At 57.7% G+C, this 20,273-nt stretch overlaps 6 protein-coding genes across 33 annotated transcripts in view; 5 read left to right on the top strand and 1 right to left on the bottom strand.

The window, feature by feature from the left end:
- Window positions 1–20,273, bottom strand: part of UBAP2 (ubiquitin associated protein 2) — a 121,163-nt gene that overhangs the window by 25,898 nt on the left and 74,992 nt on the right. The gene's annotated exons all lie outside the window — the stretch shown is intronic.
- Window positions 1,522–2,255, top strand: LOC146754178 (interferon type A1/A2-like). Its single transcript, XM_085529786.1, has one exon. It carries the CDS (start codon window positions 1,522–1,524, stop codon window positions 2,113–2,115), a length of 594 nt encoding a protein of 197 aa, XP_085385912.1. The 3' UTR covers window positions 2,116–2,255.
- Window positions 5,551–7,612, top strand: LOC146754177 (interferon type A1/A2-like). Its single transcript, XM_085529791.1, has one exon. The coding sequence runs from the start codon at window positions 5,907–5,909 to the stop codon at window positions 6,498–6,500; it is 594 nt and encodes a 197-aa protein (XP_085385917.1). The 5' UTR covers window positions 5,551–5,906; the 3' UTR covers window positions 6,501–7,612.
- LOC146754176 (interferon type A1/A2-like) lies at window positions 10,143–11,770 on the top strand. The gene has a single exon (XM_085529792.1). It carries the CDS (start codon window positions 10,292–10,294, stop codon window positions 10,883–10,885), a length of 594 nt encoding a protein of 197 aa, XP_085385918.1. The 5' UTR covers window positions 10,143–10,291; the 3' UTR covers window positions 10,886–11,770.
- Window positions 14,531–15,402, top strand: LOC146754175 (interferon type A1/A2-like). Its single transcript, XM_085529793.1, has one exon. The coding sequence runs from the start codon at window positions 14,677–14,679 to the stop codon at window positions 15,268–15,270; it is 594 nt and encodes a 197-aa protein (XP_085385919.1). The 5' UTR covers window positions 14,531–14,676; the 3' UTR covers window positions 15,271–15,402.
- LOC146754174 (interferon type A1/A2-like) lies at window positions 17,543–19,836 on the top strand. Its single transcript, XM_085529794.1, has one exon. The coding sequence runs from the start codon at window positions 19,062–19,064 to the stop codon at window positions 19,647–19,649; it is 588 nt and encodes a 195-aa protein (XP_085385920.1). The 5' UTR covers window positions 17,543–19,061; the 3' UTR covers window positions 19,650–19,836.

The raw sequence follows: 20,273 nt of genomic DNA, 5'->3' as shown, positions 1-20,273 counted from the left end.
AGGATCACGGTCAGATGCCAGGGGGAGACGGAGGTCAGGCACCACCGCGCGATGCCCAGGGAAGATTCTGGATCCCCCATTCCCCCAACCCGGAGGGGTTCGAGGCCAGGCTGAATGCAGCACTGGGAAGCCTGCTCTTACAGCTTGAGTTCCGCGGTCGGCAACCGTGCCGCCAGCAGTGAGTGGGAACGAGGTGACTGCCGAGGCCCCTTCCAAAGCAAGCCATTCTTTGACTCAAAGGGGGCCTACGGGGCACCCGGAGTGGGAAACGTAAACACGGACTGCCATGGTAGGACAAGGGCCAGTGGCTTTCAACTAAAAGGCAGGAGGGTCACACTAGACGTCAGCAAGAGACTTTGTCCTCTGAGGGGCAGTGGAGCGCAGGAAAAGGTCACCCAGAGAAACCGAGGACGCCCCGGCACCGGAAGCCTCTCACAGCACGCTGGATGGGGCTTTGGGCACCCCGCTCTAGCGGAATGCGGCTCGGCCCACGGAAAGAGGGTGCTGGAAGCGCACGGCAGTTGTGGGCCCCTCCAACCCAAACCACCCTCTCACTCTGTCATCTCCTCCAGTCTCCTCATCCTCAAAAGGTGCTTAAAGAGCTACGGTGCTGGCCTCAGCTCCATCACGTTTGCGGACTCCTCCTGGACAGCGACAAATCTTCGGCCTTTGCAACGCAAGATCCCTGGCTTACAACTGCCCGCCTGCTGCTACGTTTCCTCCTTCTCACCCGATGCCACAGGAAGCAAGGAAAAGACCATGGAGGAAGGCGACGCGTCGCCTGACGAGCACCACAGCCGCAGGCCATGCTCGGAAGGATACCTTCCCTTTCTCTTTCTTCCTCAACCACAAGCCTTTTCTACATATCCTCAGCAGCTTCCGACACAGGCGGCGCTGCCTCCTCCGACCGCAACAGCAGCCGGCCCGAAGTTCCTCACGCCGCCGGAAACTACCCAAGGTTCTTCCATCACGCATCGCTTGTCAATGCTTTGTGAAAAACAAACAGAAACGATGCACGGGAAGCAAACCACGGGAAACACACATCTCACTCAAGTCGAAAGACCAAGGCCAATTACAGCATTATGGCATTACGTAAGAAAAGCAGAGTCGAACAGGAAGAGGGATTTCACTGAAGGAATCACCACAGCTCTCGCTGCCCGCCTAAAGGAAAGGATGAAAAAAAAAGAAAAGTATCTGCACAACAGCTGGCCCAGAACATTCCGCCCCACCACTTTCACATCCCCCTTCCAACCCTTGCAGCCAGCCACCCCACAACACACCGCCGGACAAGCACCTCCACCAACCGCCCCACACACAGCCAAGCCACTTGCTCGCAGACCACAAAAACCAATAGCCAAAAGTGAAAGCCACGGGCAAAATCTCTCGGCAACAGGAAAGCGAGGAAGGGAAAGATGCCACACTACATAAAGCCGGCACCGCGGCAGCACACAGACCGCTGCCACCACCGGCACCGCCACCGAGCCCCACCAGCCTCCTGCCCAGCACAACGCCACTGCCACCATGCCTGTGCCTGCAAGCCCACAGCACCCACGGGGGTACGGCATCCTGCTCCTCACGCTCCTTCTGAAAGCTCTCGCCACCACCGCCACCGCCTCCGCCTGCAGCCACCTTTGCCCCCAGGACGCCACCTTCTCTCGCGACAGCCTCCAGCTCCTAGGGGACATGGCTCCCAGCCCACCCCAGCTGTGCCCACAGCACAGCGCGTCGCCTTGCTCCTTCAACGACACCATCCTGGACACCAGCAACATCTGGCAAACTGACAAAACCACCCACGACATTCTTCAGGACCTCTTCAGTATCCTCAGCGGACCAAGCACTCCACCCCACTGGATCGAAAGCCAACGCCAAAGCCTCCTCAGCCACATCCAGCGCTACACCCAGCACCTCGAGCAGTGCCTGGAAAAAAACAGCGACACGCGCTCCCGGACACGACGGCCTCGAAACCTTCACCTCACCATCAGCAAACACTTCAGCTGCCTCCGCACCTTCCTCAGCGATAACGACTACAGCGCCTGCGCCTGGGACCTCGTCCTCCTGCAAGCTCGTGAATGGTTCCGGCGCATCAACAACCTCACAGGCAACACGCGCACTTAGCCCCAAACGCACCTCCCACCCTCTTCCTACTTATCTATTTATTCAACTATTTATACAAACGCCTATTTATTCACCTATTTATTCTTTTATTTATTCCGACAAAATAAAAGTTCTCCTTTACAAAACTGCCTGCCACTGCCTCCTTTCGCTCAATCTCACAAGCCCCTTTCGGGGGAAACCCACCCCACGACTCTCACGCGCACCTTTGAAAACTCGCGTCAGCCCTGACGGTGGACGGACATCCACGAGTTCGGCACAAAAAGCAGCCAAAGGAGGGACACCCGCGGCGGCACGACCGTCCGGTTATGGCTAACGAGCTCGAAGGAATAAGCTGATCACCCCTTTCAGCACAGAAGCTCGATGGTCACAGCAGTACCGCAGTGACGGCTTGTGCCTCATTCGTGTGAAATTAGCCCCACACTTGACTCGCGTCTTGAGAACCACGACAGAGAACACGAAGGCGGCGTATGACCGCAGCGGTTGACTCTTCACGCAAATCCTGTCACACTCTCATCCCACAAAGAGAAACCCAAAAGCCTCAGCTTCTACGGGGAGGCAGAGCTATCTTGGGGAAGCAGAGAAGAGAAAGGCAGAGACGAGGAAGGAGACAAGAGAGCTAAGAGATGGGAAGCTACAGTCATCTTACGCCACCAAGACGGGGGCGCAGGGGGAGGGGATGCACCTGATTGGCAACCGCTCCGTCTCCCCTCTGGGTAGACAACCCGGGGACAGCATGCATGCATTTGGATAGCGCTACGTCTTACTTTCAGCTGGGATAGAATGCCTTCCTTCAGAGCGCCTGCCACGATGCGGTGCCTTGGTTCTAGGAGAAAAACAACGCTGGTAACACTCCGACGCTTACTCGTGCTGCCAAGCGGTGCTGCACAGGGCCATAGCCATTGCCAGCAAAAGGCGCGAGGAGCTGGGAGGGAGCAGAACTAGGACAACTGACACCCCCTACCACACGTCATCAACAGAAGCAGTTTTGGGGAGGGTGGGAGTTTAACTTGTGCGCTCCTCCACGCCTCGCGTGGCTGCAAAGCCGCTCTGCGCCCTGTCAGAAAAGTCACGGCTGTCAGGCAAAGTCCCCGGTGACTGCAAAGAAGAAAACATCCCTCCCCGCTTTATGAAACGGAGGAAGGAACACGGCGGGAACCACGGGCCGATGAGCCTCACCTCTGTGCCTAGGAAGATCATGGAGCAGACCTGCCAGGAACAGAGGGATGAGCAGGAGACCCCAGGCAGCCTGCACGGCTTCACCAAGGGCACATCGTGCCTGACTAACCAGGCGGCCTCCAACGACGGAGTGACCGCATCGCTGCACAACGGGAAGGCAACCCATGCCGTCTACGCTAAGGATTTCTGCAAGGCTTGCCCCGCACCCGTATCACTTAACTGGACAGACGTGGCTTCAAAGGGTGAGCTATTCGCTGGATGAGGAATGGGCTCCATGGTCGCGGCCTGGCGCTGCTGTCAATGGCTCTACGCCCAGGCGGAGGCCGGACACGAGCAGCGTCCCGCACGGTCCGGCCCGGGGCCACTGCTCTTCAACATCTTCATCGGCCACACAGCTGACGGAATCCACTGCACCCTCAGCAAGTTTGCAGACTTCACGCCCCAAGCTGAGCCATGCAGCTGACACGGCAGAAGGAACGGAGGCCATCCAAACGCACCTCGACAAATGCAAACCCACCTGGGCTCATGAATACCCAATAAGGTTCAACAAAGTCAAGTGCAAGGTGCCGCGCTTGGGCGGGGAAAACGCCAGATACCTACACAGCATGACAGATCAACACCTTGACGGCAGACCTGCCGAGAAGGACTTAGGGGCCCTGGTAGATGAAAAACTTCAAGCGGGCTAGCAGCGCGCACCTGCGGCCCCCAAGGCCAACCGCATACTGGCCTGCACCGACAGGAGCGGCCAACAGGGTGGGGGAGGTGACTGTCCCCCAACGCAACCAATCTCCAATGCCCTCGCGACACCCCGTCTGGAGTAATGCGTTCAGGTCCATGGCCACCAGCTCAGGAAAGACGGGCAGACTTTGCAGAGAGGGCGACAAGAGCAGGGCCACAAGGATGACCAGAGGACTGGAGCACTTCTCCTACCAAGACAAGCTGAGGGAGCACTGCCTCTTCCGTCTGGACAAGACCAAGCACCAGGAAGACCACGTAGCAGCCTGCCGGCACTTAAAGGGATGTCCGTCATACGCAGGAGAGAAATCAACTTCTCACACGGGTAGACAGTGATAGAACACGGCTTTAAAATGAAAAGGATCACGGTCAGATGCCAGGGGGAGACGGAGGTCAGGCACCACCGCGCGATGCCCAGGGAAGATTCTGGATCCCCCATTCCCCCAACCCGGAGGGGTTCGAGGCCAGGCTGAATGCAGCACTGGGAAGCCTGCTCTTACAGCTTGAGTTCCGCGGTCGGCAACCGTGCCGCCAGCAGTGAGTGGGAACGAGGTGACTGCCGAGGCCCCTTCCAAAGCAAGCCATTCTTTGACTCAAAGGGGGCCTACGGGGCACCCGGAGTGGGAAACGTAAACACGGACTGCCATGGTAGGACAAGGGCCAGTGGCTTTCAACTAAAAGGCAGGAGGGTCACACTAGACGTCAGCAAGAGACTTTGTCCTCTGAGGGGCAGTGGAGCGCAGGAAAAGGTCACCCAGAGAAACCGAGGACGCCCCGGCACCGGAAGCCTCTCACAGCACGCTGGATGGGGCTTTGGGCACCCCGCTCTAGCGGAATGCGGCTCGGCCCACGGAAAGAGGGTGCTGGAAGCGCACGGCAGTTGTGGGCCCCTCCAACCCAAACCACCCTCTCACTCTGTCATCTCCTCCAGTCTCCTCATCCTCAAAAGGTGCTTAAAGAGCTACGGTGCTGGCCTCAGCTCCATCACGTTTGCGGACTCCTCCTGGACAGCGACAAATCTTCGGCCTTTGCAACGCAAGATCCCTGGCTTACAACTGCCCGCCTGCTGCTACGTTTCCTCCTTCTCACCCGATGCCACAGGAAGCAAGGAAAAGACCATGGAGGAAGGCGACGCGTCGCCTGACGAGCACCACAGCCGCAGGCCATGCTCGGAAGGATACCTTCCCTTTCTCTTTCTTCCTCAACCACAAGCCTTTTCTACATATCCTCAGCAGCTTCCGACACAGGCGGCGCTGCCTCCTCCGACCGCAACAGCAGCCGGCCCGAAGTTCCTCACGCCGCCGGAAACTACCCAAGGTTCTTCCATCACGCATCGCTTGTCAATGCTTTGTGAAAAACAAACAGAAACGATGCACGGGAAGCAAACCACGGGAAACACACATCTCACTCAAGTCGAAAGACCAAGGCCAATTACAGCATTATGGCATTACGTAAGAAAAGCAGAGTCGAACAGGAAGAGGGATTTCACTGAAGGAATCACCACAGCTCTCGCTGCCCGCCTAAAGGAAAGGATGAAAAAAAAAGAAAAGTATCTGCACAACAGCTGGCCCAGAACATTCCGCCCCACCACTTTCACATCCCCCTTCCAACCCTTGCAGCCAGCCACCCCACAACACACCGCCGGACAAGCACCTCCACCAACCGCCCCACACACAGCCAAGCCACTTGCTCGCAGACCACAAAAACCAATAGCCAAAAGTGAAAGCCACGGGCAAAATCTCTCGGCAACAGGAAAGCAAGGAAGGGAAAGATGCCACACTACATAAAGCCGGCACCGCGGCAGCACACAGACCGCTGCCACCACCGGCACCGCCACCGAGCCCCACCAGCCTCCTGCCCAGCACAACGCCACTGCCACCATGCCTGTGCCTGCAAGCCCACAGCACCCACGGGGGTACGGCATCCTGCTCCTCACGCTCCTTCTGAAAGCTCTCGCCACCACCGCCACCGCCTCCGCCTGCAGCCACCTTCGCCCCCAGGACGCCACCTTCTCTCGCGACAGCCTCCAGCTCCTAGGGGACATGGCTCCCAGCCCACCCCAGCTGTGCCCACAGCACAGCGCGTCGCCTTGCTCCTTCAACGACACCATCCTGGACACCAGCAACATCTGGCAAACTGACAAAACCACCCACGACATTCTTCAGGACCTCTTCAGTATCCTCAGCGGACCAAGCACTCCACCCCACTGGATCGAAAGCCAACGCCAAAGCCTCCTCAGCCACATCCAGCGCTACACCCAGCACCTCGAGCAGTGCCTGGAAAAAAACAGCGACACGCGCTCCCGGACACGACGGCCTCGAAACCTTCACCTCACCATCAGCAAACACTTCAGCTGCCTCCGCACCTTCCTCAGCGATAACGACTACAGCGACTGCGCCTGGGACCTCGTCCTCCTGCAAGCTCGTGAATGGTTCCGGCGCATCAACAACCTCACAGGCAACATGCGCACTTAGCCCCAAACGCACCTCCCACCCTCTTCCTACTTATCTATTTATTCAACTATTTATACAAACGCCTATTTATTCACCTATTTATTCTTTTATTTATTCCGACAAAATAAAAGTTCTCCTTTACAAAACTGCCTGCCACTGCCTCCTTTCGCTCAATCTCACAAGCCCCTTTCGGGGGAAACCCACCCCACGACTCTCACGCGCACCTTTGAAAACTCGCGTCAGCCCTGACGGTGGACGGACATCCACGAGTTCGGCACAAAAAGCAGCCAAAGGAGGGACACCCGCGGCGGCACGACCGTCCGGTTATGGCTAACGAGCTCGAAGGAATAAGCTGATCACCCCTTTCAGCACAGAAGCTCGATGGTCACAGCAGTACCGCAGTGACGGCTTGTGCCTCATTCGTGTGAAATTAGCCCCACACTTGACTCGCGTCTTGAGAACCACGACGGAGAACACGAAGGCGGCGTATGACCGCAGCGGTTGACTCTTCACGCAAATCCTGTCACACTCTCATCCCACAAAGAGAAACCCAAAAGCCTCAGCTTCTACGGGGAGGCAGAGCTATCTTGGGGAAGCAGAGAAGAGAAAGGCAGAGACGAGGAAGGAGACAAGAGAGCTAAGAGATGGGAAGCTACAGTCATCTTACGCCACCAAGACGGGGGCGCAGGGGGAGGGGATGCACCTGATTGGCAACCGCTCCGTCTCCCCTCTGGGTAGACAACCCGGGGACAGCATGCATGCATTTGGATAGCGCTACGTCTTACTTTCAGCTGGGATAGAATGCCTTCCTTCAGAGCGCCTGCCACGATGCGGTGCCTTGGTTCTAGGAGAAAAACAACGCTGGTAACACTCCGACGCTTACTCGTGCTGCCAAGCGGTGCTGCACAGGGCCATAGCCATTGCCAGCAAAAGGCGCGAGGAGCTGGGAGGGAGCAGAACTAGGACAACTGACACCCCCTACCACACGTCATCAACAAAAGCAGTTTTGGGGAGGGTGGGAGTTTAACTTGTGCGCTCCTCCACGCCTCGCGTGGCTGCAAAGCCGCTCTGCGCCCTGTCAGAAAAGTCACGGCTGTCAGGCAAAGTCCCCGGTGACTGCAAAGAAGAAAACATCCCTCCCCGCTTTATGAAACGGAGGAAGGAACACGGCGGGAACCACGGGCCGATGAGCCTCATCTCTGTGCCTAGGAAGATCATGGAGCAGACCTGCCAGGAACAGAGGGATGAGCAGGAGACCCCAGGCAGCCTGCACGGCTTCACCAAGGGCACATCGTGCCTGACTAACCAGGCGGCCTCCAACGACGGAGTGACCGCATCGCTGCACAACGGGAAGGCAACCCATGCCGTCTACGCTAAGGATTTCTGCAAGGCTTGCCCCGCACCCGTATCACTTAACTGGACAGACGTGGCTTCAAAGGGTGAGCTATTCGCTGGATGAGGAATGGGCTCCATGGTCGCGGCCTGGCGCTGCTGTCAATGGCTCTACGCCCAGGCGGAGGCCGGACACGAGCAGCGTCCCGCACGGTCCGGCCCGGGGCCACTGCTCTTCAACATCTTCATCGGCCACACAGCTGACGGAATCCACTGCACCCTCAGCAAGTTTGCAGACTTCACGCCCCAAGCTGAGCCATGCAGCTGACACGGCAGAAGGAACGGAGGCCATCCAAACGCACCTCGACAAATGCAAACCCACCTGGGCTCATGAATACCCAATAAGGTTCAACAAAGTCAAGTGCAAGGTGCCGCGCTTGGGTGGGGAAAACGCCAGATACCTACACAGCATGACAGATCAACACCTTGACGGCAGACCTGCCGAGAAGGACTTAGGGGCCCTGGTAGATGAAAAACTTCAAGCGGGCTAGCAGCACGCACCTGCGGCCCCCAAGGCCAACCGCATACTGGCCTGCACCGACAGGAGCGGCCAACAGGGTGGGGGAGGTGACTGTCCCCCAACGCAACCAATCTCCAATGCCCTCGCGACACCCCGTCTGGAGTAATGCGTTCAGGTCCATGGCCACCAGCTCAGGAAAGACGGGCAGACTTTGCAGAGAGGGCGACAAGAGCAGGGCCACAAGGATGACCAGAGGACTGGAGCACTTCTCCTACCAAGACAAGCTGAGGGAGCACTGCCTCTTCCGTCTGGACAAGACCAAGCACCAGGAAGACCACGTAGCAGCCTGCCGGCACTTAAAGGGATGTCCGTCATACGCAGGAGAGAAATCAACTTCTCACACGGGTAGACAGTGATAGAACACGGCTTTAAAATGAAAAGGATCACGGTCAGATGCCAGGGGGAGACGGTGGTCAGGCACCACCGCGCGATGCCCAGGGAAGATTCTGGATCCCCCATTCCCCCAACCCGGAGGGGTTCGAGGCCAGGCTGAATGCAGCACTGGGAAGCCTGCTCTTACAGCTTGAGTTCCGCGGTCGGCAACCGTGCTGCCAGCAGTGAGTGGGAACGAGGTGACTGCCGAGGCCCCTTCCAAAGCAAGCCATTCTTTGACTCAAAGGGGGCCTACGGGGCACCCGGAGTGGGAAACGTAAACACGGACTGCCATGGTAGGACAAGGGCCAGTGGCTTTCAACTAAAAGGCAGGAGGGTCACACTAGACGTCAGCAAGAGACTTTGTCCTCTGAGGGGCAGTGGAGCGCAGGAAAAGGTCACCCAGAGAAACCGAGGACGCCCCGGCACCGGAAGCCTCTCACAGCACGCTGGATGGGGCTTTGGGCACCCCGCTCTAGCGGAATGCGGCTCGGCCCACGGAAAGAGGGTGCTGGAAGCGCACGGCAGTTGTGGGCCCCTCCAACCCAAACCACCCTCTCACTCTGTCATCTCCTCCAGTCTCCTCATCCTCAAAAGGTGCTTAAAGAGCTACGGTGCTGGCCTCAGCTCCATCACGTTTGCGGACTCCTCCTGGACAGCGACAAATCTTCGGCCTTTGCAACGCAAGATCCCTGGCTTACAACTGCCCGCCTGCTGCTACGTTTCTTCCTTCTCACCCGATGCCACAGGAAGCAAGGAAAAGACCATGGAGGAAGGCGACGCGTCGCCTGACGAGCACCACAGCCGCAGGCCACGCTCGGAAGGATACCTTCCCTTTCTCTTTCTTCCTCAACCACAAGCCTTTTCTACATATCCTCAGCAGCTTCCGACACAGGCGGCGCTGCCTCCTCCGACCGCAACAGCAGCCGGCCCAAAGTTCCTCACGCCGCCGGAAACTACCCAAGGTTCTTCCATCACGCATCGCTTGTCAATGCTTTGTGAAAAACAAACAGAAACGATGCACGGGAAGCAAACCACGGGAAACACACATCTCACTCAAGTCGAAAGACCAAGGCCAATTACAGCATTATGGCATTACGTAAGAAAAGCAGAGTCGAACAGGAAGAGGGATTTCACTGAAGGAATCACCACAGCTCTCGCTGCCCGCCTAAAGGAAAGGATGAAAAAAAAAGAAAAGTATCTGCACAACAGCTGGCCCAGAACATTCCGCCCCACCACTTTCACATCCCCCTTCCAACCCTTGCAGCCAGCCACCCCACAACACACCGCCGGACAAGCACCTCCACCAACCGCCCCACACACAGCCAAGCCACTTGCTCGCAGACCACAAAAACCAATAGCCAAAAGTGAAAGCCACGGGCAAAATCTCTCGGCAACAGGAAAGCGAGGAAGGGAAAGATGCCACACTACATAAAGCCGGCACCGCGGCAGCACACAGACCGCTGCCACCACCGGCACCGCCACCGAGCCCCACCAGCCTCCTGCCCAGCACAACGCCACTGCCACCATGCCTGTGCCTGCAAGCCCACAGCACCCACGGGGGTACGGCATCCTGCTCCTCACGCTCCTTCTGAAAGCTCTCGCCACCACCGCCACCGCCTCCGCCTGCAGCCACCTTCGCCCCCAGGACGCCACCTTCTCTCGCGACAGCCTCCAGCTCCTAGGGGACATGGCTCCCAGCCCACCCCAGCTGTGCCCACAGCACAGCGCGTCGCCTTGCTCCTTCAACGACACCATCCTGGACACCAGCAACATCTGGCAAACTGACAAAACCACCCACGACATTCTTCAGGACCTCTTCAGTATCCTCAGCGGACCAAGCACTCCACCCCACTGGATCGAAAGCCAACGCCAAAGCCTCCTCAGCCACATCCAGCGCTACACCCAGCACCTCGAGCAGTGCCTGGAAAAAAACAGCGACACGCGCTCCCGGACACGACGGCCTCGAAACCTTCACCTCACCATCAGCAAACACTTCAGCTGCCTCCGCACCTTCCTCAGCGATAACGACTACAGCGACTGCGCCTGGGACCTCGTCCTCCTGCAAGCTCGTGAATGGTTCCGGCGCATCAACAACCTCACAGGCAACATGCGCACTTAGCCCCAAACGCACCTCCCACCCTCTTCCTACTTATCTATTTATTCAACTATTTATACAAACGCCTATTTATTCACCTATTTATTCTTTTATTTATTCCGACAAAATAAAAGTTCTCCTTTACAAAACTGCCTGCCACTGCCTCCTTTCGCTCAATCTCACAAGCCCCTTTCGGGGGAAACCCACCCCACGACTCTCACGCGCACCTTTGAAAACTCGCGTCAGCCCTGACGGTGGACGGACATCCACGAGTTCGGCACAAAAAGCAGCCAAAGGAGGGACACCCGCGGCGGCACGACCGTCCGGTTATGGCTAACGAGCTCGAAGGAATAAGCTGATCACCCCTTTCAGCACAGAAGCTCGATGGTCACAGCAGTACCGCAGTGACGGCTTGTGCCTCATTCGTGTGAAATTAGCCCCACACTTGACTCGCGTCTTGAGAACCACGACGGAGAACACGAAGGCGGCGTATGACCGCAGCGGTTGACTCTTCACGCAAATCCTGTCACACTCTCATCCCACAAAGAGAAACCCAAAAGCCTCAGCTTCTACGGGGAGGCAGAGCTATCTTGGGGAAGCAGAGAAGAGAAAGGCAGAGACGAGGAAGGAGACAAGAGAGCTAAGAGATGGGAAGCTACAGTCATCTTACGCCACCAAGACGGGGGCGCAGGGGGAGGGGATGCACCTGATTGGCAACCGCTCCGTCTCCCCTCTGGGTAGACAACCCGGGGACAGCATGCATGCATTTGGATAGCGCTACGTCTTACTTTCAGCTGGGATAGAATGCCTTCCTTCAGAGCGCCTGCCACGATGCGGTGCCTTGGTTCTAGGAGAAAAACAACGCTGGTAACACTCCGACGCTTACTCGTGCTGCCAAGCGGTGCTGCACAGGGCCATAGCCATTGCCAGCAAAAGGCGCGAGGAGCTGGGAGGGAGCAGAACTAGGACAACTGACACCCCCTACCACACGTCATCAACAGAAGCAGTTTTGGGGAGGGTGGGAGTTTAACTTGTGCGCTCCTCCACGCCTCGCGTGGCTGCAAAGCCGCTCTGCGCCCTGTCAGAAAAGTCACGGCTGTCAGGCAAAGTCCCCGGTGACTGCAAAGAAGAAAACATCCCTCCCCGCTTTATGAAACGGAGGAAGGAACACGGCGGGAACCACGGGCCGATGAGCCTCACCTCTGTGCCTAGGAAGATCATGGAGCAGACCTGCCAGGAACAGAGGGATGAGCAGGAGACCCCAGGCAGCCTGCACGGCTTCACCAAGGGCACATCGTGCCTGACTAACCAGGCGGCCTCCAACGACGGAGTGACCGCATCGCTGCACAACGGGAAGGCAACCCATGCCGTCTACGCTAAGGATTTCTGCAAGGCTTGCCCCGCACCCGTATCACTTAACTGGACAGACGTGGCTTCAAAGGGTGAGCTATTCGCTGGATGAGGAATGGGCTCCATGGTCGCGGCCTGGCGCTGCTGTCAATGGCTCTACGCCCAGGCGGAGGCCGGACACGAGCAGCGTCCCGCACGGTCCGGCCCGGGGCCACTGCTCTTCAACATCTTCATCGGCCACACAGCTGACGGAATCCACTGCACCCTCAGCAAGTTTGCAGACTTCACGCCCCAAGCTGAGCCATGCAGCTGACACGGCAGAAGGAACGGAGGCCATCCAAACGCACCTCGACAAATGCAAACCCACCTGGGCTCATGAATACCCAATAAGGTTCAACAAAGTCAAGTGCAAGGTGCCGCGCTTGGGTGGGGAAAACGCCAGATACCTACACAGCATGACAGATCAACACCTTGACGGCAGACCTGCCGAGAAGGACTTAGGGGCCCTGGTAGATGAAAAACTTCAAGCGGGCTAGCAGCGCGCACCTGCGGCCCCCAAGGCCAACCGCATACTGGCCTGCACCGACAGGAGCGGCCAACAGGGTGGGGGAGGTGACTGTCCCCCAACGCAACCAATCTCCAATGCCCTCGCGACACCCCGTCTGGAGTAATGCGTTCAGGTCCATGGCCACCAGCTCAGGAAAGACGGGCAGACTTTGCATAGAGGGCGACAAGAGCAGGGCCACAAGGATGACCAGAGGACTGGAGCACTTCTCCTACCAAGACAAGCTGAGGGAGCACTGCCTCTTCCGTCTGGACAAGACCAAGCACCAGGAAGACCACGTAGCAGCCTGCCGGCACTTAAAGGGATGTCCGTCATACGCAGGAGAGAAATCAACTTCTCACACGGGTAGACAGTGATAGAACACGGCTTTAAAATGAAAAGGATCACGGTCAGATGCCAGGGGGAGACGGAGGTCAGGCACCACCGCGCGATGCCCAGGGAAGATTCTGGATCCCCCATTCCCCCAACCCGGAGGGGTTCGAGGCCAGGCTGAATGCAGCACTGGGAAGCCTGCTCTTACAGCTTGAGTTCCGCGGTCGGCAACCGTGCCGCCAGCAGTGAGTGGGAACGAGGTGACTGCCGAGGCCCCTTCCAAAGCAAGCCATTCTTTGACTCAAAGGGGGCCTACGGGGCACCCGGAGTGGGAAACGTAAACACGGACTGCCATGGTAGGACAAGGGCCAGTGGCTTTCAACTAAAAGGCAGGAGGGTCACACTAGACGTCAGCAAGAGACTTTGTCCTCTGAGGGGCAGTGGAGCGCAGGAAAAGGTCACCCAGAGAAACCGAGGACGCCCCGGCACCGGAAGCCTCTCACAGCACGCTGGATGGGGCTTTGGGCACCCCGCTCTAGCGGAATGCGGCTCGGCCCACGGAAAGAGGGTGCTGGAAGCGCACGGCAGTTGTGGGCCCCTCCAACCCAAACCACCCTCTCACTCTGTCATCTCCTCCAGTCTCCTCATCCTCAAAAGGTGCTTAAAGAGCTACAGTGCTGGCCTCAGCTCCATCACGTTTGCGGACTCCTCCTGGACAGCGACAAATCTTCGGCCTTTGCAACGCAAGATCCCTGGCTTACAACTGCCCGCCTGCTGCTACGTTTCTTCCTTCTCACCCGATGCCACAGGAAGCAAGGAAAAGACCATGGAGGAAGGCGACGCGTCGCCTGACGAGCACCACAGCCGCAGGCCACGCTCGGAAGGATACCTTCCCTTTCTCTTTCTTCCTCAACCACAAGCCTTTTCTACATATCCTCAGCAGCTTCCGACACAGGCGGCGCTGCCTCCTCCGACCGCAACAGCAGCCGGCCCGAAGTTCCTCACGCCGCCGGAAACTACCCAAGGTTCTTCCATCACGCATCGCTTGTCAATGCTTTGTGAAAAACAAACAGAAACAATGCTCGGGAAGCAAACCACGGGAAACACACATCTCACTCAAGTCGAAAGACCAAGGCCAATTACAGCATTATGGCATTACGTAAGAAAAGCAGAGTCGAACAGGAAGAGGGATTTCACTGAAGGAATCACCACAGCTCTCGCTGCCCGCCTAAAGGAAAGGATGAAAAAAAAAGAAAAGTATCTGCACAACAGCTGGCCCAGAACATTCCGCCCCACCACTTTCACATCCCCCTTCCAACCCTTGCAGCCAGCCACCCCACAACACACCGCCGGACAAGCACCTCCACCAACCGCCCCACACACAGCCAAGCCACTTGCTCGCAGACCACAAAAACCAATAGCCAAAAGTGAAAGCCACGGGCAAAATCTCTCGGCAACAGGAAAGCGAGGAAGGGAAAGATGCCACACTACATAAAGCCGGCACCGCGGCAGCACACAGACCGCTGCCACCACCGGCACCGCCACCGAGCCCCACCAGCCTCCTGCCCAGCACAACGCCACTGCCACCATGCCTGTGCCTGCAAGCCCACAGCACCCACGGGGGTACGGCATCCTGCTCCTCACGCTCCTTCTGAAAGCTCTCGCCACCACCGCCACCGCCTCCGCCTGCAGCCACCTTCGCCCCCAGGACGCCACCTTCTCTCGCGACAGCCTCCAGCTCCTAGGGGACATGGCTCCCAGCCCACCCCAGCTGTGCCCACAGCACAGCGCGTCGCCTTGCTCCTTCAACGACACCATCCTGGACACCAGCAACATCTGGCAAACTGACAAAACCACCCACGACATTCTTCAGGACCTCTTCAGTATCCTCAGCGGACCAAGCACTCCACCCCACTGGATCGAAAGCCAACGCCAAAGCCTCCTCAGCCACATCCAGCGCTACACCCAGCACCTCGAGCAGTGCCTGGAAAAAAACAGCGACACGCGCTCCCGGACACGACGGCCTCGAAACCTTCACCTCACCATCAGCAAACACTTCAGCTGCCTCCGCACCTTCCTCAGCGATAACGACTACAGCGACTGCGCCTGGGACCTCGTCCTCCTGCAAGCTCGTGAATGGTTCCGGCGCATCAACAACCTCACAGGCAACATGCGCACTTAGCCCCAAACGCACCTCCCACCCTCTTCCTACTTATCTATTTATTCAACTATTTATACAAACGCCTATTTATTCACCTATTTATTCTTTTATTTATTCCGACAAAATAAAAGTTCTCCTTTACAAAACTGCCTGCCACTGCCTCCTTTCGCTCAATCTCACAAGCCCCTTTCGGGGGAAACCCACCCCACGACTCTCACGCGCACCTTTGAAAACTCGCGTCAGCCCTGACGGTGGACGGACATCCACGAGTTCGGCACAAAAAGCAGCCAAAGGAGGGACACCCGCGGCGGCACGACCGTCCGGTTATGGCTAACGAGCTCGAAGGAATAAGCTGATCACCCCTTTCAGCACAGAAGCTCGATGGTCACAGCAGTACCGCAGTGACGGCTTGTGCCTCATTCGTGTGAAATTAGCCCCACACTTGACTCGCGTCTTGAGAACCACGACGGAGAACACGAAGGCGGCGTATGACCGCAGCGGTTGACTCTTCACGCAAATCCTGTCACACTCTCATCCCACAAAGAGAAACCCAAAAGCCTCAGCTTCTACGGGGAGGCAGAGCTATCTTGGGGAAGCAGAGAAGAGAAAGGCAGAGACGAGGAAGGAGACAAGAGAGCTAAGAGATGGGAAGCTACAGTCATCTTACGCCACCAAGACGGGGGCGCAGGGGGAGGGGATGCACCTGATTGGCAACCGCTCCGTCTCCCCTCTGGGTAGACAACCCGGGGACAGCATGCATGCATTTGGATAGCGCTACGTCTTACTTTCAGCTGGGATAGAATGCCTTCCTTCAGAGCGCCTGCCACGATGCGGTGCCTTGGTTCTAGGAGAAAAACAACGCTGGTAACACTCCGACGCTTACTCGTGCTGCCAAGCGGTGCTGCACAGGGCCATAGCCATTGCCAGCAAAAGGCGCGAGGAGCTGGGAGGGAGCAGAACTAGGACAACTGACACCCCCTACCACACGTCATCAACAGAAGCAGTTTTGGGGAGGGTGGGAGTTTAACTTGTGCGCTCCTCCACGCCTCGCGTGGCTGCAAAGCCGCTCTGCGCCCTGTCAGAAAAGTCACGGCTGTCAGGCAAAGTCCCCGGTGACTGCAAAGAAGAAAACATCCCTCCCCGCTTTATGAAACGGAGGAAGGAACACGGCGGGAACCACGGGCCGATGAGCCTCACCTCTGTGCCTAGGAAGATCATGGAGCAGACCTGCCAGGAACAGAGGGATGAGCAGGAGACCCCAGGCAGCCTGCACGGCTTCACCAAGGGCACATCGTGCCTGACTAACCAGGCGGCCTCCAACGACGGAGTGACCGCATCGCTGCACAACGGGAAGGCAACCCATGCCGTCTACGCTAAGGATTTCTGCAAGGCTTGCCCCGCACCCGTATCACTTAACTGGACAGACGTGGCTTCAAAGGGTGAGCTATTCGCTGGATGAGGAATGGGCTCCATGGTCGCGGCCTGGCGCTGCTGTCAATGGCTCTACGCCCAGGCGGAGGCCGGACACGAGCAGCGTCCCGCACGGTCCGGCCCGGGGCCACTGCTCTTCAACATCTTCATCGGCCACACAGCTGACGGAATCCACTGCACCCTCAGCAAGTTTGCAGACTTCACGCCCCAAGCTGAGCCATGCAGCTGACACGGCAGAAGGAACGGAGGCCATCCAAACGCACCTCGACAAATGCAAACCCACCTGGGCTCATGAATACCCAATAAGGTTCAACAAAGTCAAGTGCAAGGTGCCGCGCTTGGGCGGGGAAAACGCCAGATACCTACACAGCATGACAGATCAACACCTTGACGGCAGACCTGCCGAGAAGGACTTAGGGGCCCTGGTAGATGAAAAACTTCAAGCGGGCTAGCAGCGCGCACCTGCGGCCCCCAAGGCCAACCGCATACTGGCCTGCACCGACAGGAGCGGCCAACAGGGTGGGGGAGGTGACTGTCCCCCAACGCAACCAATCTCCAATGCCCTCGCGACACCCCGTCTGGAGTAATGCGTTCAGGTCCATGGCCACCAGCTCAGGAAAGACGGGCAGACTTTGCAGAGAGGGCGACAAGAGCAGGGCCACAAGGATGACCAGAGGACTGGAGCACTTCTCCTACCAAGACAAGCTGAGGGAGCACTGCCTCTTCCGTCTGGACAAGACCAAGCACCAGGAAGACCACGTAGCAGCCTGCCGGCACTTAAAGGGATGTCCGTCATACGCAGGAGAGAAATCAACTTCTCACACGGGTAGACAGTGATAGAACACGGCTTTAAAATGAAAAGGATCACGGTCAGATGCCAGGGGGAGACGGAGGTCAGGCACCACCGCGCGATGCCCAGGGAAGATTCTGGATCCCCCATTCCCCCAACCCGGAGGGGTTCGAGGCCAGGCTGAATGCAGCACTGGGAAGCCTGCTCTTACAGCTTGAGTTCCGCGGTCGGCAACCGTGCCGCCAGCAGTGAGTGGGAACGAGGTGACTGCCGAGGCCCCTTCCAAAGCAAGCCATTCTTTGACTCAAAGGGGGCCTACGGGGCACCCGGAGTGGGAAACGTAAACACGGACTGCCATGGTAGGACAAGGGCCAGTGGCTTTCAACTAAAAGGCAGGAGGGTCACACTAGACGTCAGCAAGAGACTTTGTCCTCTGAGGGGCAGTGGAGCGCAGGAAAAGGTCACCCAGAGAAACCGAGGACGCCCCGGCACCGGAAGCCTCTCACAGCACGCTGGATGGGGCTTTGGGCACCCCGCTCTAGCGGAATGCGGCTCGGCCCACGGAAAGAGGGTGCTGGAAGCGCACGGCAGTTGTGGGCCCCTCCAACCCAAACCACCCTCTCACTCTGTCATCTCCTCCAGTCTCCTCATCCTCAAAAGGTGCTTAAAGAGCTACGGTGCTGGCCTCAGCTCCATCACGTTTGCGGACTCCTCCTGGACAGCGACAAATCTTCGGCCTTTGCAACGCAAGATCCCTGGCTTACAACTGCCCGCCTGCTGCTACGTTTCCTCCTTCTCACCCGATGCCACAGGAAGCAAGGAAAAGACCATGGAGGAAGGCGACGCGTCGCCTGACGAGCACCACAGCCGCAGGCCACGCTCGGAAGGATACCTTCCCTTTCTCTTTCTTCCTCAACCACAAGCCTTTTCTACATATCCTCAGCAGCTTCCGACACAGGCGGCGCTGCCTCCTCCGACCGCAACAGCAGCCGGCCCAAAGTTCCTCACGCCGCCGGAAACTACCCAAGGTTCTTCCATCACGCATCGCTTGTCAATGCTTTGTGAAAAACAAACAGAAACAATGCACGGGAAGCAAACCACGGGAAACACACATCTCACTCAAGTCGAAAGACCATGGCCAATTACAGCATTATGGCATTACGTAAGAAAAGCAGAGTCGAACAGGAAGAGGGATTTCACTGAAGGAATCACCACAGCTCTCGCTGCCCGCCTAAAGGAAAGGATGAAAAAAAAAGAAAAGTATCTGCACAACAGCTGGCCCAGAACATTCCGCCCCACCACTTTCACATCCCCCTTCCAACCCTTGCAGCCAGCCACCCCACAACACACCGCCGGACAAGCACCTCCACCAACCGCCCCACACACAGCCAAGCCACTTGCTCGCAGACCACAAAAACCAATAGCCAAAAGTGAAAGCCACGGGCAAAATCTCTCGGCAACAGGAAAGCGAGGAAGGGAAAGATGCCACACTACATAAAGCCGGCACCGCGGCAGCACACAGACCGCTGCCACCACCGGCACCGCCACCGAGCCCCACCAGCCTCCTGCCCAGCACAACGCCACTGCCACCATGCCTGTGCCTGCAAGCCCACAGCACCCACGGGGGTACGGCATCCTGCTCCTCACGCTCCTTCTGAAAGCTCTCGCCGCCACCGCCTCCGCCTGCAGCCACCTTCGCCCCCAGGACGCCACCTTCTCTCGCGACAGCCTCCAGCTCCTAGGGGACATGGCTCCCAGCCCACCCCAGCTGTGCCCACAGCACAGCGCGTCGCCTTGCTCCTTCAACGACACCATCCTGGACACCAGCAACATCTGGCAAACTGACAAAACCACCCACGACATTCTTCAGGACCTCTTCAGTATCCTCAGCGGACCAAGCACTCCACCCCACTGGATCGAAAGCCAACGCCAAAGCCTCCTCAGCCACATCCAGCGCTACACCCAGCACCTCGAGCAGTGCCTGGAAAAAAACAGCGACACGCGCTCCCGGACACGACGGCCTCGAAACCTTCACCTCACCATCAGCAAACACTTCAGCTGCCTCCGCACCTTCCTCAGCGATAACGACTACAGCGACTGCGCCTGGGACCTCGTCCTCCTGCAAGCTCGTGAATGGTTCCGGCGCATCAACAACCTCACAGGCAACACGCGCACTTAGCCCCAAACGCACCTCCCACCCTCTTCCTACTTATCTATTTATTCAACTATTTATACAAACGCCTATTTATTCACCTATTTATTCTTTTATTTATTCCGACAAAATAAAAGTTCTCCTTTACAAAACTGCCTGCCACTGCCTCCTTTCGCTCAATCTCACAAGCCCCTTTCGGGGGAAACCCACCCCACGACTCTCACGCGCACCTTTGAAAACTCGCGTCAGCCCTGACGGTGGACGGACATCCACGAGTTCGGCACAAAAAGCAGCCAAAGGAGGGACACCCGCGGCGGCACGACCGTCCGGTTATGGCTAACGAGCTCGAAGGAATAAGCTGATCACCCCTTTCAGCACAGAAGCTCGATGGTCACAGCAGTACCGCAGTGACGGCTTGTGCCTCATTCGTGTGAAATTAGCCCCACACTTGACTCGCGTCTTGAGAACCACGACGGAGAACACGAAGGCGGCGTATGACCGCAGCGGTTGACTCTTCACGCAAATCCTGTCACACTCTCATCCCACAAAGAGAAACCCAAAAGCCTCAGCTTCTACGGGGAGGCAGAGCTATCTTGGGGAAGCAGAGAAGAGAAAGGCAGAGACGAGGAAGGAGACAAGAGAGCTAAGAGA

This window comes from Coturnix japonica, chromosome Z, assembly GCF_054131305.1.
Source record: "Coturnix japonica strain WE chromosome Z, WE-NBRP24, whole genome shotgun sequence".
Classification (NCBI taxonomy): domain Eukaryota; kingdom Metazoa; phylum Chordata; class Aves; order Galliformes; family Phasianidae; genus Coturnix; species Coturnix japonica.
Note: the sequence above shows the minus strand (reverse complement) of the source record. Positions and strands in the feature narration are given on the sequence as shown.

Excerpts from the sequence above, each read along its gene's own strand:
- LOC146754177 (XM_085529791.1), top strand. The coding sequence starts at position 5,907 with ATGCCTGTGCCTGCAAGCCCACAGCACCCACGGGGGTACGGCATCCTG.
- LOC146754178 (XM_085529786.1), top strand. The coding sequence starts at position 1,522 with ATGCCTGTGCCTGCAAGCCCACAGCACCCACGGGGGTACGGCATCCTG.
- LOC146754175 (XM_085529793.1), top strand. The coding sequence starts at position 14,677 with ATGCCTGTGCCTGCAAGCCCACAGCACCCACGGGGGTACGGCATCCTG.
- LOC146754174 (XM_085529794.1), top strand. The coding sequence starts at position 19,062 with ATGCCTGTGCCTGCAAGCCCACAGCACCCACGGGGGTACGGCATCCTG.
- LOC146754176 (XM_085529792.1), top strand. The coding sequence starts at position 10,292 with ATGCCTGTGCCTGCAAGCCCACAGCACCCACGGGGGTACGGCATCCTG.